The following is a 13,578-nucleotide window of genomic DNA, read 5'->3' as shown; positions in this document are numbered from 1 at the left end:
ACTATTTTAACACAACAATAATTAAGAAAGAATGCAACATTGTTATATATTTGGCAACTATGCTATGTCATTTTTTCTGACATTTGACACAGTTTTTCCGATTTGTCAACGTCAGTGTCAGTCGTTTCCGTATTCAACAAATTTTCTAGTTAGTGTTTTTAATGTAGGAAGATTTTTATAGTTCTCTATAATACATCAAGAAATTTGTATTGGAAAATTGCATACCTTATCCAACATTACAGGGTGAACATTTGTGTAAGTTTCTAGTTATTCTCTTTTATATATAGACACTGTCAAACCGCTATCAATAAGGGGGAGTTTCTCCTTAGATATTTCACTTTAGATTGAGTGCCAAAATAGTATTAATATTTTTAGGTTTTCTTAGGCTTATTCTGTAGGAATACAGAAGAATCATGCCAGCCGTGAGGGGTGATGGCATGCGAGGCCTAGCTGTTTTTATATCAGATATTCGAAATTGTAAGTCGTTTTATTTTATAAAAGTAATATCTAATATTTTTATTATGTCATCAATCGAAATTATGAAAAACTGTGCTCTTTATAGGCAAGAGCAAAGAAGCTGAAATAAAGAGAATAAATAAAGAATTAGCTAACATACGTAGCAAATTTAAAGGTGATAAAACACTAGATGGTTACCAAAAGAAAAAGTATGTTTGCAAGTTACTTTTCATATTTCTCTTGGGCCATGATATTGATTTTGGGCATATGGAAGCAGTCAATTTATTATCTTCCAATAAATACTCAGAAAAGCAAATAGTAAGTTTAAATATCAATTTTTAAATGCATGATTTTTGTATGATTGAAGGTATTATGGTACTAATGGTAAATACATATTTAAGGGATATCTTTTTATATCAGTTCTGGTTAATACCAATAGTGAACTTATAAAACTTATAATTCAAAGTATAAAGAATGATCTTGCATCAAGAAATCCAATTCATGTAAATTTGGCATTACAATGTATTGCTAATATAGGCAGTAGAGAAATGGCTGAAGCTTTTGGAAATGACATTCCTAAACTTCTTGTTTCTGGGTAAGTGGTAAGTCAATAGGTGGACTAAATGAAGCATATTTAATTTGAAGGAATTAACATCTTCATGGTATTTTTAGAGATACTATGGATGTAGTTAAGCAGAGTGCAGCTTTGTGCCTGCTAAGACTCTTTAGAACATCTCAGGATATAATCCCTGGAGGAGAATGGACATCAAGAATAATACATTTGTTAAATGACCAGCATATGGGGGTAGTAACTGCAGCCACTAGCTTAATAGATGCTTTGGTAAAAAAGAACCCAGAAGAATATAAAGGATGTGTTTCTTTAGCTGTTTCAAGATTAAGCAGGGTAAGGCTTACCAGCTATTATCTAAATAGTTCCATAAAACTAAACATGATTTTAGATTGTAACCGCTAGTTATACAGACTTACAAGATTACACTTATTACTTTGTACCAGCACCTTGGCTCTCTGTTAAATTATTACGTTTATTACAAAATTATACCCCACCAGGTATATTTTCAAAAACATTAATTTGATGATGTTATTAATTAGTGGTTGTTTTAAAGCTGAAGATCCAGGAGTTCGTGGAAGATTAAATGAGTGTCTAGAAACTATTTTAAATAAGGCACAAGAACCTCCCAAATCAAAGAAAGTACAACACTCGAATGCTAAAAATGCAGTGCTCTTTGAAGCAATCAGCTTAATTATTCATAATGACAGGTAATTCTCATAAATATATATAACTGATTTATGATTAATTTAATTAATTTATAGTGAAGCTAATTTATTAGTAAGGGCTTGTAATCAACTGGGCCAGTTTTTGAGCAATAGAGAAACTAACTTAAGATATTTGGCACTAGAATCAATGTGCCATCTGGCTACATCAGAATTTTCTCATGAGGCTGTAAAGAAACATCAAGAAGTTGTTATATTATCTATGAAAATGGAAAAGGATGTATCGGTCAGACAGCAGGCTGTTGACTTACTTTATGCCATGTGTGATAAGAGCAATGCTGAAGAAATAGTACAAGAAATGTTGAATTACTTAGAAACTGCTGATTATTCCATTAGAGAAGAAATGGTGCTTAAAGTAGCAATTTTAGCTGAAAAGTATGCCACAGATTACACTTGGTATGTAGATGTAATATTAAATCTGATAAGAATTGCTGGTGACTATGTATCTGAAGAGGTATGGTACAGAGTTATTCAGATAGTTATTAACAGAGATGAAGTACAAGGTTATGCAGCAAAAACTGTGTTTGAAGCATTACAGGCCCCAGCCTGTCATGAAAATATGGTTAAAGTTGGCGGTTATATTTTGGGAGAATTTGGCAATCTTATTGCAGGAGATCAGCGCTCATCTCCTGCAGTGCAGTTCCAGTTACTTCATTCTAAATATCATTTGTGCTCTCCAATGACAAGGGCTCTTTTACTATCAACCTATATCAAATTTATAAATTTATTCCCTGAGATAAGAACTCAAGTACAAGAAGTTTTTAAACAAGACAGTAATCTTAGATCGGCAGATGCTGAATTACAACAAAGAGCTTCAGAATATCTCCAGCTCAGTATTATTGCTAGTTCAGATGTTTTAGCAACAGTTTTAGAAGAAATGCCTGCATTCCCCGAAAGGGAGAGCTCTATTTTGGCTGTGCTCAAGAAAAAGAAACCTGGTAGAGTTCCTGAGAATGATGTAAAAGAAAGTAAAAGCCCTACCCCTATAACTGCATCAAATCACAATAATGAAGTCAACACCAGGTATGTTTCTGGTTAGTTTATATAATCGAAAGTTTATAAACAGTCTTACCTTTTAGTGTTACAAATCAAGCTGATTTATTAGGACTATCAACACCTCCAACTTCTCAACCTAATAATTCTAGCAATACTGGAGTCCTTTTAGATGCTTTAGGAGATATTTATAACAAACCAAGTAACAATGTTTCTGCACAAAATTCTTCGTGGACCACCGATCCTAAAAAGTACATTTTTTGTTAAAATTATTTATCTATCTGTAACAAAATATAATTTTACAGGTTTGTTTGTAAAAATAATGGTGTTCTTTTTGAAAATGAACTTATCCAAATTGGGGTTAAAAGCGAATTTCGCCAAAATCTTGGCAGGCTTGGACTTTTCTATGGAAATAAAACTAATAGTCCTTTGCAAAACTTTGTGCCTGCTGTTATATTAACTAACGACCAAGCTACAAAACTGAGCGTTCAAGTTAAAAACGTAGAACCCACTTTAGAAGCCGGCGCACAAATACAACAAACTATTAATGCTGAATGCATAGATGATTACACTGGTTGGTTTATTGTAGTAAATATATTAAATATAATGGTTTACTTTTATGTTTTTGTAGATGCCCCTAGCATATCAGTAAGCTTTGTTTATAATGATGCTCCACAAAAAATCACAGTTAAACTTCCATTGACCCTCAACAAGTTCTTTGAACCAACAGAAATGAATGGAGAATCTTTCTTCGCTAGATGGAAAAATTTAGGAAAGTATGTATCCAATAAATTATTTCTATTTCAGTTATAACACATATAATTTTTAGTGCTAATCAACAGAGATCTCAAAAAATATTCAAAGCAACACAACCCATGGACCTACAAGCATCCAGACAGAAAATGGTAGGCTTTGGAATGCAACTTTTGGATGGTATTGATCCAAATCCCGACAATTTTGTTTGCGCCGGTATTATACATATGAGATCTCAACAAGTGGGATGTTTATTACGTTTAGAACCCAACAAAAATGCTCAGGTAAGTCATTAAAATGTATTATTTGTAAAAAATACTCACTATTCAACTAACCGATACGTCATCTAACGCGCCGAAAATTTGACTGAAGATAAATAATTTACCCATAAATAAATTCCTACTTTACCTGCTACTACTTTCTTTTGTTGAATTTTAGGGTATTGTGTTTTTATAGGATTTCGCAAAAAAGTTTGTAAATAATATACGAGGACTGTTATAAATTATATGCGATAGATATACCGTATGAAAATTTTTTACTGTATCGGTATATAAGTTTATGTCATTTATTTTATTATTAGTATACATCGATTATATTTTTATTTACAGATGTATCGCTTAACAGTACGCTCAAGCAAAGAAAGTGTCTCTGTAGAAATTTGTGAACTATTAGCGGAACAATTCTGAAGAGGCTTAGTCTTATTACAATTAGCAGAATACATTCCAGTTAATATTGCTGTGTAATTATATCAGATCATCTGTAAAATATATCGTATTGTAACAATTCGTTGTTAAATTTTTGAGACAAAGACTACTTGAAGAAAAGAGGAAAAATTAATAAAAAGGTACCATTCTGTCATAAAATTAAGAAACTGTTAGGCACTGTATATTTTAAATTAGTTCGCTTTTTTTGTCGTTATATTTGTGCACTGACTTTTTGATGACATTGACATAGACAATAAGTTTCCCATGTAACCAAAAATGTATGTAAAAAAAGAGACGAATATTTTAATTTGTGAAATGTGTAATAGATGTAGTTTTGATTTTTATTTGCGCATTATTTATATGGTTATTTATTTTAAAAATTTGCTATAAAATTAATTTTAAAATTAATATATGAAATTAATACTCTAAAATTGCAGCCGATCAAAATGCCAATTATAGGCAATTTGTTAATTGTTTATGTTAAAATTAGTTTCCATTCTTGTTCTTCTTTTCTTCACTAATAAAGAACAAGGACAGCAAACTAAAATATAATTATTGATACATATACTTTGTTACGTTTTTTCTTTTTTAAATTTATTAATCAATGTAAAAGACCATAAAATGAAAAAAAAACATTAAATGTTTTTTATTATTATTATTATTATTAAGTAAGTGAAATATATTCATTTTACATATGAGGATGAAAGAGATCTGCTATGTCGAATAAATTCTTTGTTTTGGTCCACCGATTATTTAAAATTTTTATTTCCCTTTTTAGGTCTAATGTAAAAAAAACATATTCAGTGTATAATTTATCAATATTGTAATTAGTCTCTTATTTGAATATATGCTATGTAATGTTTAGCGAATGCAAGTGTTTTTTTTAATATAATTTATTTATAATGTACAGGGGGATTATACCATTAAAATATTTGCTCTTTGTTTTAATTTTTTTACTATAATATATATATTTAGATTTGTAAAAGTAAAGCTACTCCAGCTAGTGTCCATTTAGCGGGTTTATCCTTGGTCTTTAAATTAAAAGTCCAAACGAAGGTAGGTCCTCTTGTTTTCGTTTTGTATACAGGACATTCATACATATTCCTTAAATCCTGTTTATCTTGTGTGATGGCCTTGATGTTAATCACTGGCATAGCAGGATAAAGTTCTTTTAATCTCGAGTCCATTATAATACCGGCTTGAACATCCCATCTAGCTCCTTCCATGTGGAGACCGTGGACGTAAGCTCCATCTCTTGGAGCACTCCTAAAAATTCCATGAAAATTCTTAAGATAAAACAAGTACAGGGCATTCATACGTAAATTCTTCCTTTTGTTTTTTTGTTACGTCGCATTGTAAACACATTTTATCAAGCGGTAGTTCGTTTCTTCTGGCAGTACTTTGCATGATAGCTGTTAATAAGGACTGAGGATTAAAGAAACCTCCTAGCCAAACTGATGCTGGTAACTGAAACAAGCTCGTTAATACAAAGATGGCGACAAAAAAATGTATTGATACCACAAAATCTGTTGACCAAGTTTCTAATTCTCGTATTCTCAAGAGCAAATCAATAAACCAGGCGGTGAGTCCTAAAAGAGATGGATAAGCTCTTTCAGCCCAAGTGGGTGGTACTTGGTCTAAGAATATTGCGTTCTCCAAGTCCTCCATATCTGAAGTAATAGTTAATTCGCCTTTCAAACCTAATTCTAGTTCTTTTAAGGTTTGTTTGATTTTTCCTGTTAATAAATTCATTCTTTCGCATTCTTGAAAAGCTACTATCACGTATGGGGTTCTTTCTTCCACTTTGCCCATTATCTCCACCATGTTAAAGTCCTCGGGAAGTTTTTCGATCATCTCGTCCACCATTTGTTTCACTTTTTCTTCTCTTGTTATAGTTGTGCCACCTGAAGTACCCGCATCTCTTGGTTGCATCTCGAACACGGTTCTAAATAATTTGTCAGCGGTTGTAGTTAAGAATCCTATTTCAGCATTTGGATGCAACCCGTATAAGTATGGAGATTCTGCTGGCAGGATTTCATCGATGTACGTGTGATAGCCTTGATAATCTGTATTGGGCGGGGCCATGAATCCTGGTGCAAGCATCAGCTCACCATCGACCAAATCTGGCTGTAATATTTCTTCTAAGTATGTATTGCAAAGTCTTCGATCCCAATCATCAGTTATATGACCTCCGTACATAATTTCTCCAAAGAGATATCGCAGATCTTCCCATGGGACTTTAGAATTGGCTTCTAAATAGTTGTAAAGTACGAAAACACTTATGTTTAGATCTCCTACATTGAAAGGATACATTTTATTCCATCCTTGCGGTCCGAACTTTCTTCTTTCCGCCACCACTGCGTGAAAATAACACAATGAAAACAGTATAACCTTAAATTCAGCTTCTTTGCTGCATTGCTCTAAGGTCTCTTGATTAAAATTCGTAAGAGCTTTGTGTATGTTTGCTTGCATTCCAGTTGGAGGTTCATTTGTTATTTTAATTGATGATTCTAATATCCCCTGTTGAAAGAATCGATGTATTTTTTATTTTTTTAAGTGATAATGATGGTTTACCTGTGGTATGATATGACCAGCTGGTGATGCAGCTGGTTCTGCGCTCATGAAAACTCTATAATCGGTATGAGCACCTTCAGCATGTTTTTCCAAATGTTTTTCCAGAGTGGGTAACCATTTTTTTACTAGATGAATGTTTTGTAGGATGACCCAGTGACCATGTTTGGCAGCAATCTCCATAGCTCTCTCCGCAACAGCTTCTTGACCTTGACCTAGGGAAACGTTATGAAAATTTTGTTTTTCCAAAGTAAATCCTAATGTTTCTCCCAATTCTTCGACGTCTTTTAGTGGATTAACTCCGGGAGATAGAATAAAGAATATTGGAGTAGTGGGACTGGTCTCCTCGAAGGATTTGGAGAATTCCACTGTTTTATTACCCACGTATTTTGTTCCTAATTTTTCTTCGATGAAGGCTCTGGAAATATATTGTTTTTTTTTTGTGTAAGATGTAGTTTATTAGTAATATTACATCATAGCATAAAGCATTCTATCCGGTCTTAAAGCCCTCATCATACAAAGCCTCTGTAGAGCAGTTTTATTCTTCCATTCTTGAGGAAATTTTTCTCTTTCTGGGCACTCGCATTCGACCAATTTCTTCCATCGTTTTGGCGAGTTTTCGATGTCCCGATCCAAATTACGAAACTCATCCCTCGTAGCTAAACTACAAATACCACCCCAGCAACTATTCGATAGAAAATCAACTGGACTGGTTACGTGAGGTTTAATAGGGAACCTCAGCAAAAAATCTAAATCATTGGCTAATATTTCTTGATTCATTAAAAGAATCTGTAAAGAAACGTTGAATATTTAATGTTAATCGTATATTTAGTTTTGTAATTATCACCTGAAATGTCATTTGAGCGGCAAAAATTAATTTATCACTTTCAAACAAACCTCTCGTAGTGTATTGGAAAACAGAAAATGATATGCAGTCTATTAAATTATTAACCCTTGCTGCTACGGTTTCTGCCGGTTCAGCTTTGGCTATAGCTTTTTGAAATACAACATTAAACGCCTGGAATGTAACAGCTTTATTTAAAGTAACTACGTTTATCCCGTAGACGTACCTTCAAAGAAAATTGATAAATAGGATTTATGGTGTTCAGTTCGTTTAATATAAAATAAAGCAAGCTCGCTCTTGCTGCCGCAGGACGGTAATACTCTCTGGCTTGATCGATTTCGACCGAAGTCACTTTTGCTTCCGCTACTTTTTGCTCTATATCCGCAGCTGTGCGTTTAGTGGTTTCTAAATTTTCGACTAACGTTGTGTCGCCCAGCAAATTACCACCAGCTGAAGATAAACGTGACAATAGATCGTCCTCAAGGGTGTTTAACATAATTTTGAAATCATTCTGTTGTTTGGTCAAGTCCGCTTTCAATTCCTCCAAGTCAGGACGTTCAGCTTTCACCACTTCTGCCAGAAGCTGATCTTCCAGACCGTCCCTGGTTACCGTGAAGTTAATCAGAGTTGCTTGAGCTTGCATCTCTGGTTTATAATGAGGATTAGCCAGTTTTGTATGGAGAATTAAACGAAACATTGAGTTATACTCTATTTCTTTATCGCCAATTTTTATTGCCCTTAATAAAAAAAATATTAGTTTAATAAGTATGCAACTAGATAAACTCAAATGACATCATGTACGTACTTTCCTTTCTTTATTAAATTTCGTCCTAACAGAGTGTCTAAAACAGGATCGACAGTTTCTTCAATATTTTCAACTAAAACAGTGGACCCTTGAGAAATAGATCTCTCAATCACATCTAGATATCCCTTTTGTCCCAAGCGTATTACTCTGAGGTCATCGAAACGTTGTTTAATCCATTTTATACCTTGTAACTGAAATATTTCAATATACAATATATTAGATCAAGCATGAAATGAAAATGTACTTGTGGATCGATCATTAAGGGCCATCTATCGGAGTTAATGAGAATTGTGGCGTTTTCTATTGACATCCTATCGCTTGGTAAGCCTTCGTTATGCCATTTTGCTATAATGGTGTCATCACTTAACAGCGATAAAGGTTCTAGTTCTTCTGTTAAAGGAACTTTTGGCTAAAAATTATGTTATAGGTGTATCAGTACTCCACATGATAATTTGAAAGTTGTACTTCTAAGGATTTGATAAATGGGAGCCACATTTTATGGAGTAAATCATATCTGTATTGTTTGGTGAAACATCCAACGTATGATATGAAAGCTGTCGTCAACAACACATCTCCAGGCATCATTTTACCATTTTCAATGAACCTACAAAGGAATTATCAAATATTTGACGCTATATCATCATTAGATTGTGTACTTGTTAACAGTGTCAGCCCATCTGACATTCTCACTGGCCAGTCCACCCACTAATCGATTTGCCAAAGCTATTGTAGCATTAGTTGCATCAGCTTCCTTTTGGCAAAGCAACTTTTCTTTGGTAGCTTTCTCAAAATCAGCCGTCAGTTTAGCTAATTGAGATTCAAGCGACTAAAATTCATATTAATGAAGAGCACAAGCACTAATAATAACAGGTCAATTGAAAAGTCCCCGGCCTACCATAGTAAAGCACATTTTTTTTGGCAAAATTAGTTTTTTTATATTCAACATAATTCTCTTCAAGGGTGATACACTGATAGCGACCCTCCAACTTTTCGATACCATTTTTGTAGTATGATTCAAAATAGGCCTCAGTTTCGTCGATCATCTCTTCATTCGACGAAAATGTCTTCCCAGCGAGCATTCTTTTGAGATTTCAGAACAGGAAATAACCGCTGGCGGCCAGATTTGGAGAATACGGTGGATAAGGAAGCAATTCGAAGCCCAATTCATGGATTTTTGACACCGTGCATTGTCTTGGTAAAGCAGCACTTTCTTTTTCTTCAATTGCGGCCATTTTTCGGCGATTTCGTCTTTCAAACGGTCCAATAACGCTATGTAACAGTCGCTGTTGATGGTCCTTCCTTTTTCAAAATAGTCAATGGAAAATTATTCCATGTGTATGCCAAAATACAGACGCCATAGCCTTGCCAGCCGACTGTTCATCGTGTGCAGTCCACTCGGATGACTGTCGATTGGACTTCGCAGTGAAATGATGGAGCCATGTTTCATCCATTGTCACATATCGACGCAAAAACTCGGGTTTATTACGCTTGATCATCTTCAAACACTGCACTGAATCATCAACTCGTCGTTGTTTTTGGTCAAAAGTGAGCTCGAGCGGCACCCACTTTGCACGGAGTTTTCTCATACCCAAATAGTCGTGAATGATATGATGTACACGTTCATTTGATATCTTTAGAGAGTCTGCTTCAACTGTATTTTTTCCCTTCAAAAAGCGATATTTTCTCAACACGCGAAATTCCTTTTTATCCATTTTTTTCCACAATAACAAAAGTTGCTTCACTCATGTTATAATTCACAAACTAATGATCCGACAGCTGTCAAATTTATACACGCATCTTTCGAGGGTTAGTAACAACTAAAAACATATGGATTTAATTCTAGTAGCGCCATCTATGTGGCAGGCTGGGGACTTTTCAATTGACCTGTTAATATTTAGCAACTTACAGCGACTTTCTTTTTGATCGTATTAAGTTTTTCTTGAGCTGCAGCTAATTCAGCGTTAGCAGCAGCTAGAGCTTTTCGTTTTGGTTCAACATCACAATAAACTTCGTAAAATTTAATTATGTTTATCACCCAGGCACATAAACCTGCAGCTGCTGCACTTTTGGATCTTACGAATTCCGGTTCAAACTCAGCATCTTTCAGATACGGCTCGATGGCTTTGATGATTTCCGGATGTATGTTCTCCTTGTCGTAGTTGATGAGTGAATCGAGGAAAGCATCCACTTTTGCCATCACTATTTTAGCAGCTTTCCAGCTTCGGTCTTTGGGAATTTTAGCAGCAGGTGCTAAGAGTACCATGACTGCAGCGGTAACGTTTGTTACAGCGCCTGGAGGAGAACCAAAAGATTTGAGCTCGGTTAAGTTTGCTTTGTTGAGGGTATTCAAAGCTTCCTGTGCTGCTATCAAAGCTGGTTCAGCTTTTAGTAGATCTTCTTCACAATCTTTTTGTTTCTTGCTGACCTCTTCTGCAATAATAGCTACTTTTTCCTCTTCTTCGTCCGCTAATCTTTTTTCGATTTGTACTTTCTCTGTCTCGATACCGACGATTTCAATTAGAGAGTCGGCGGCTTCGTTTTTCTCTTTCAATTCGATTTCTTGGACGGCCAGTTTCTTTTTAAGCTCGTCTACTTGTTTAGCGGTACTTTTCAGTTTGTCCAGTCCATTTTCCAGTCTTGCTATCTTAAGCGAGAGCTCCTTCGACTTTTGCCTCAATAATTTCGAGTATAAGTTTATCTGCTCCAAGTATGATTTTGGTGTGGTGTAATTGTATCTTCTCTCGTTTTGTAAATAAATTCTTGATATTGAATTGACAGAAGTATGGGCGTAAGCCATAAAACGAGATGCGGTTTCTCTTTGGTCTTCCGGCAGCACTTCTAGCTCTTGCAGGAACCTCAACGATACTGAAATCAAAGCTTCCTGGGGCCACTCGTGAAACCAATTGATCTGGGTACAGTTTATGACAGCCGGGAATTTTCTTGACCTTACACGTAAAGTGGAACCAACTGGCGAGAAGCACAGCACGAGCTTTAGTTGCTTTCTCACCCTATCTATGAAGAATTTCCAGCAATTCTCGCGGGTATCCAACATACCGGCACCTTTGACCTCATTCCTGACACCCGCTATAATATTTTCAACTTCATCTTCGGGAAACATATCTGGTACTTCGCCAACAGCAAGCATATCGTTGATCAACACCAAGAATTGTTCGTTGGGTACTTGAGCATCCGTCATAAGGAACATAATACCGACATTTTTTAAGCCAGACTTTAAATATAACGAGGAGAGTTCGTTTCTTAAGTCAATGACGCCATATCCTTTCTTTAATTGAATTTGGGATACTTCTAGCGATGAAATGAACGCGGCTAGGCGGGAGAGTGATTGTTTACCGCTACCACCTACCCCAACTAAAAGGGAACTGCCCCTAGGGGATTCTAAAATACGATTTATGCGACACACATGCATCATAGCGTCTTCAAACAACACCAGGTTCATTGCAGCTACTAAATCGTTGTAACTGGACATGGCTTCGTTTAAAAGTTTGTTTAAAGTAGTCCATTTCGTGATGGGCATGTACTTGGGTTCTCCTATTCCACCAGCAAAATGACAATATATGATTGGCTTCTCGAAAACAAGAGACTCGTCAATTTCTTCAAAATTCTTTTTGAAGACGTCTAGTTGAAGTTTGAAAAATGCATCGATATCTTTTTCTTCGACTAATTTGTCACCATACACTCTCTGACATTCATGAAGCCACAGCCTTACCAAGTCAACAGGTTGGTTTAAACAATCAGTGGTACTAAACAAGAGTCCCTTGAAAAAACATGATATTACAAGATATCTTGTACGTGTTTGTTGATAATATTTACCTGAAAAACATTGGAGATATCTCTGAGATTGAAAATGTAGTGGAATTTTAAAGCTGTAGGTAAAAATATTTGTGATGCTTTATTGTGTAAGGCAATGGTGGCAGCTACAATGCTTTCTGCCAAATTAACAACGATAGAAGGGAATTTGTACTCGGAGTTGGTGAGATGTTGAGTCAAGATCGCTTGGTAAATTGCCATGAGGGCCTCGGATCCGGGAAAAGACACAGCAAATACGTAAAAATGACGTTGAAGCCTCGGATTGATGGTAAAACTTCCCGCAGTGGGATTCATACAAGAAACATACTGACAATTTCGGATGTCTTTCAATGTTAATCGACTTCGATCATACCAATGATTATAATCCAAATGTTGACGTATCAGTGTATGGGGTTGTACCGTACCATACGCATCTACCTCGGGCATATTCATATCGTCAATGAAATAAATCAAAGTTTTGCTTCCAGGGGGTCCATAATTTCGTCCCGCCTTCTTTTCCAAAGGCTTCTCCAGAATTTTCTGTAACATCTCCGAGGTCGTATAGAAATTGAACGGTATATTCGTCACGGCGTAGTTCTCTGATAGCGTGGTTAATTTTTCAGTCACAAGAACGGTTTTACCACATCCAGCATTGCCTACCAACATCACTGGATGTCGCTTTTCCATGAGGATATCCAGGAAATATCTCAAACGAATGGATTCTGCTGTATGAACCAACACAGCCTAGAAAAAACGATTTGGTTAGTCGTATTTTGTAAATCTCTCATCATTCATCCACCTGTAAAGGTGTATCTGGATCTAGTTCGAATCTGCTTAACTTTTCTGACCATGGAACAAACTGTTTGGTTTCATCATCGATGAAATAATCGAAAACTGTTCCTGTTGATGGGAATTTAACTGTCTTGAATTCATTAACCCACCATTTGGTAAATTCTACTCGATAATCAGTAGTCTACAATGAAAATTCTTCACAAAAAGAAACACAAGGAATTATTGGTGTTACTTGTTCTTGAAACATCGCAGATCCAAATGCCCATATACAACAAAAAACGAAGTATAATTCATACCAATCTTTTGGGCAGTCGTTCGGTGTGTTTTGTGGCGTCAAAACGCATTCCAACAAATGACACAACATCTCAATGTGGGATGTTTCAGCAATGGGAGTAATTTTCTTGAACCTGGTCCGTACATTCTCCAGACAAATAGGGATATACTTGTCAAATAACATTATTAAATTCGATTTTTCAGCACCATTTTCTCTAGTTTCGATCCAGCTGGTTACATAACTAAAAGACAAATAATTAAACTAAAGTATGATTCTGCTTTTATAA

At 35.4% G+C, this 13,578-nt stretch overlaps 2 protein-coding genes across 5 annotated transcripts in view; one reads left to right on the top strand and one right to left on the bottom strand.

The window, feature by feature from the left end:
• Positions 1 to 79: 79 nt before the first annotated feature.
• AP-2alpha (adaptor protein complex 2, subunit alpha) lies at positions 80 to 5,068 on the top strand. Of its 2 annotated transcripts, none has more exons than XM_076405833.1 (13): positions 80 to 255; positions 376 to 477; positions 563 to 774; positions 858 to 1,051; positions 1,129 to 1,360; positions 1,416 to 1,524; positions 1,581 to 1,734; positions 1,789 to 2,772; positions 2,829 to 2,993; positions 3,048 to 3,316; positions 3,374 to 3,518; positions 3,572 to 3,779; positions 4,104 to 5,068. In XM_076405833.1, exons 2-13 carry the CDS (start codon positions 414 to 416, stop codon positions 4,179 to 4,181), a joined length of 2,814 nt encoding a protein of 937 aa, XP_076261948.1. In that variant the 5' UTR covers positions 80 to 255; positions 376 to 413; the 3' UTR covers positions 4,182 to 5,068. The 2 variants fall into 2 exon arrangements, with proteins under 2 accessions (XP_076261948.1, XP_076261949.1); XM_076405834.1 differs by having other exon boundaries at positions 116 to 255; positions 386 to 477.
• Dhc93AB (Dynein heavy chain at 93AB) overlaps positions 5,006 to 13,578 on the bottom strand; it is a 25,695-nt gene continuing 17,122 nt past the window's right edge. For all 3 annotated transcript variants that reach the window (XM_076405807.1, XM_076405809.1, XM_076405808.1), the window contains 15 exons: positions 13,251 to 13,533; positions 13,026 to 13,199; positions 12,251 to 12,970; positions 10,326 to 12,194; positions 9,076 to 9,245; positions 8,885 to 9,023; positions 8,664 to 8,828; positions 8,420 to 8,610; positions 7,841 to 8,351; positions 7,618 to 7,788; positions 7,243 to 7,559; positions 6,774 to 7,188; positions 5,718 to 6,719; positions 5,518 to 5,666; positions 5,006 to 5,465 (listed from right to left, as the gene is read on the bottom strand). In XM_076405807.1, the coding sequence (XP_076261922.1) occupies positions 5,171 to 5,465; positions 5,518 to 5,666; positions 5,718 to 6,719; positions 6,774 to 7,188; positions 7,243 to 7,559; positions 7,618 to 7,788; positions 7,841 to 8,351; positions 8,420 to 8,610; positions 8,664 to 8,828; positions 8,885 to 9,023; positions 9,076 to 9,245; positions 10,326 to 12,194; positions 12,251 to 12,970; positions 13,026 to 13,199; positions 13,251 to 13,533 (6,571 nt within the window). In that variant the 3' untranslated portion in view covers positions 5,006 to 5,170. The remainder of the gene's footprint in view (positions 5,466 to 5,517; positions 5,667 to 5,717; positions 6,720 to 6,773; positions 7,189 to 7,242; positions 7,560 to 7,617; positions 7,789 to 7,840; positions 8,352 to 8,419; positions 8,611 to 8,663; positions 8,829 to 8,884; positions 9,024 to 9,075; positions 9,246 to 10,325; positions 12,195 to 12,250; positions 12,971 to 13,025; positions 13,200 to 13,250; positions 13,534 to 13,578) is intronic.

Source organism: Rhynchophorus ferrugineus, unplaced genomic scaffold (genome assembly GCF_030347505.1).
Source record: "Rhynchophorus ferrugineus isolate W39M unplaced genomic scaffold, kcgeb_rfMv2 rfM5, whole genome shotgun sequence".
Classification (NCBI taxonomy): domain Eukaryota; kingdom Metazoa; phylum Arthropoda; class Insecta; order Coleoptera; family Curculionidae; genus Rhynchophorus; species Rhynchophorus ferrugineus.
The sequence above is the reverse complement of the archived record's forward strand: the minus strand, read 5'-3'. Positions and strand labels throughout refer to the sequence as shown.

What these genes read in the sequence shown, in the direction of transcription:
- AP-2alpha (XM_076405833.1), top strand. Translation starts at nt 414, where the DNA reads ATGCCAGCCGTGAGGGGTGATGGCATGCGAGGCCTAGCTGTTTTTATA. An exon ending in CTGTTTCAAGATTAAGCAGG is followed by an intron (nt 1,361 to 1,415) that starts GTAAGGCTTACC and finishes ACATGATTTTAG; the next exon opens with ATTGTAACCGCTAGTTATAC. An exon ending in AGATGGAAAAATTTAGGAAA is followed by an intron (nt 3,519 to 3,571) that starts GTATGTATCCAA and finishes TATAATTTTTAG; the next exon opens with TGCTAATCAACAGAGATCTC.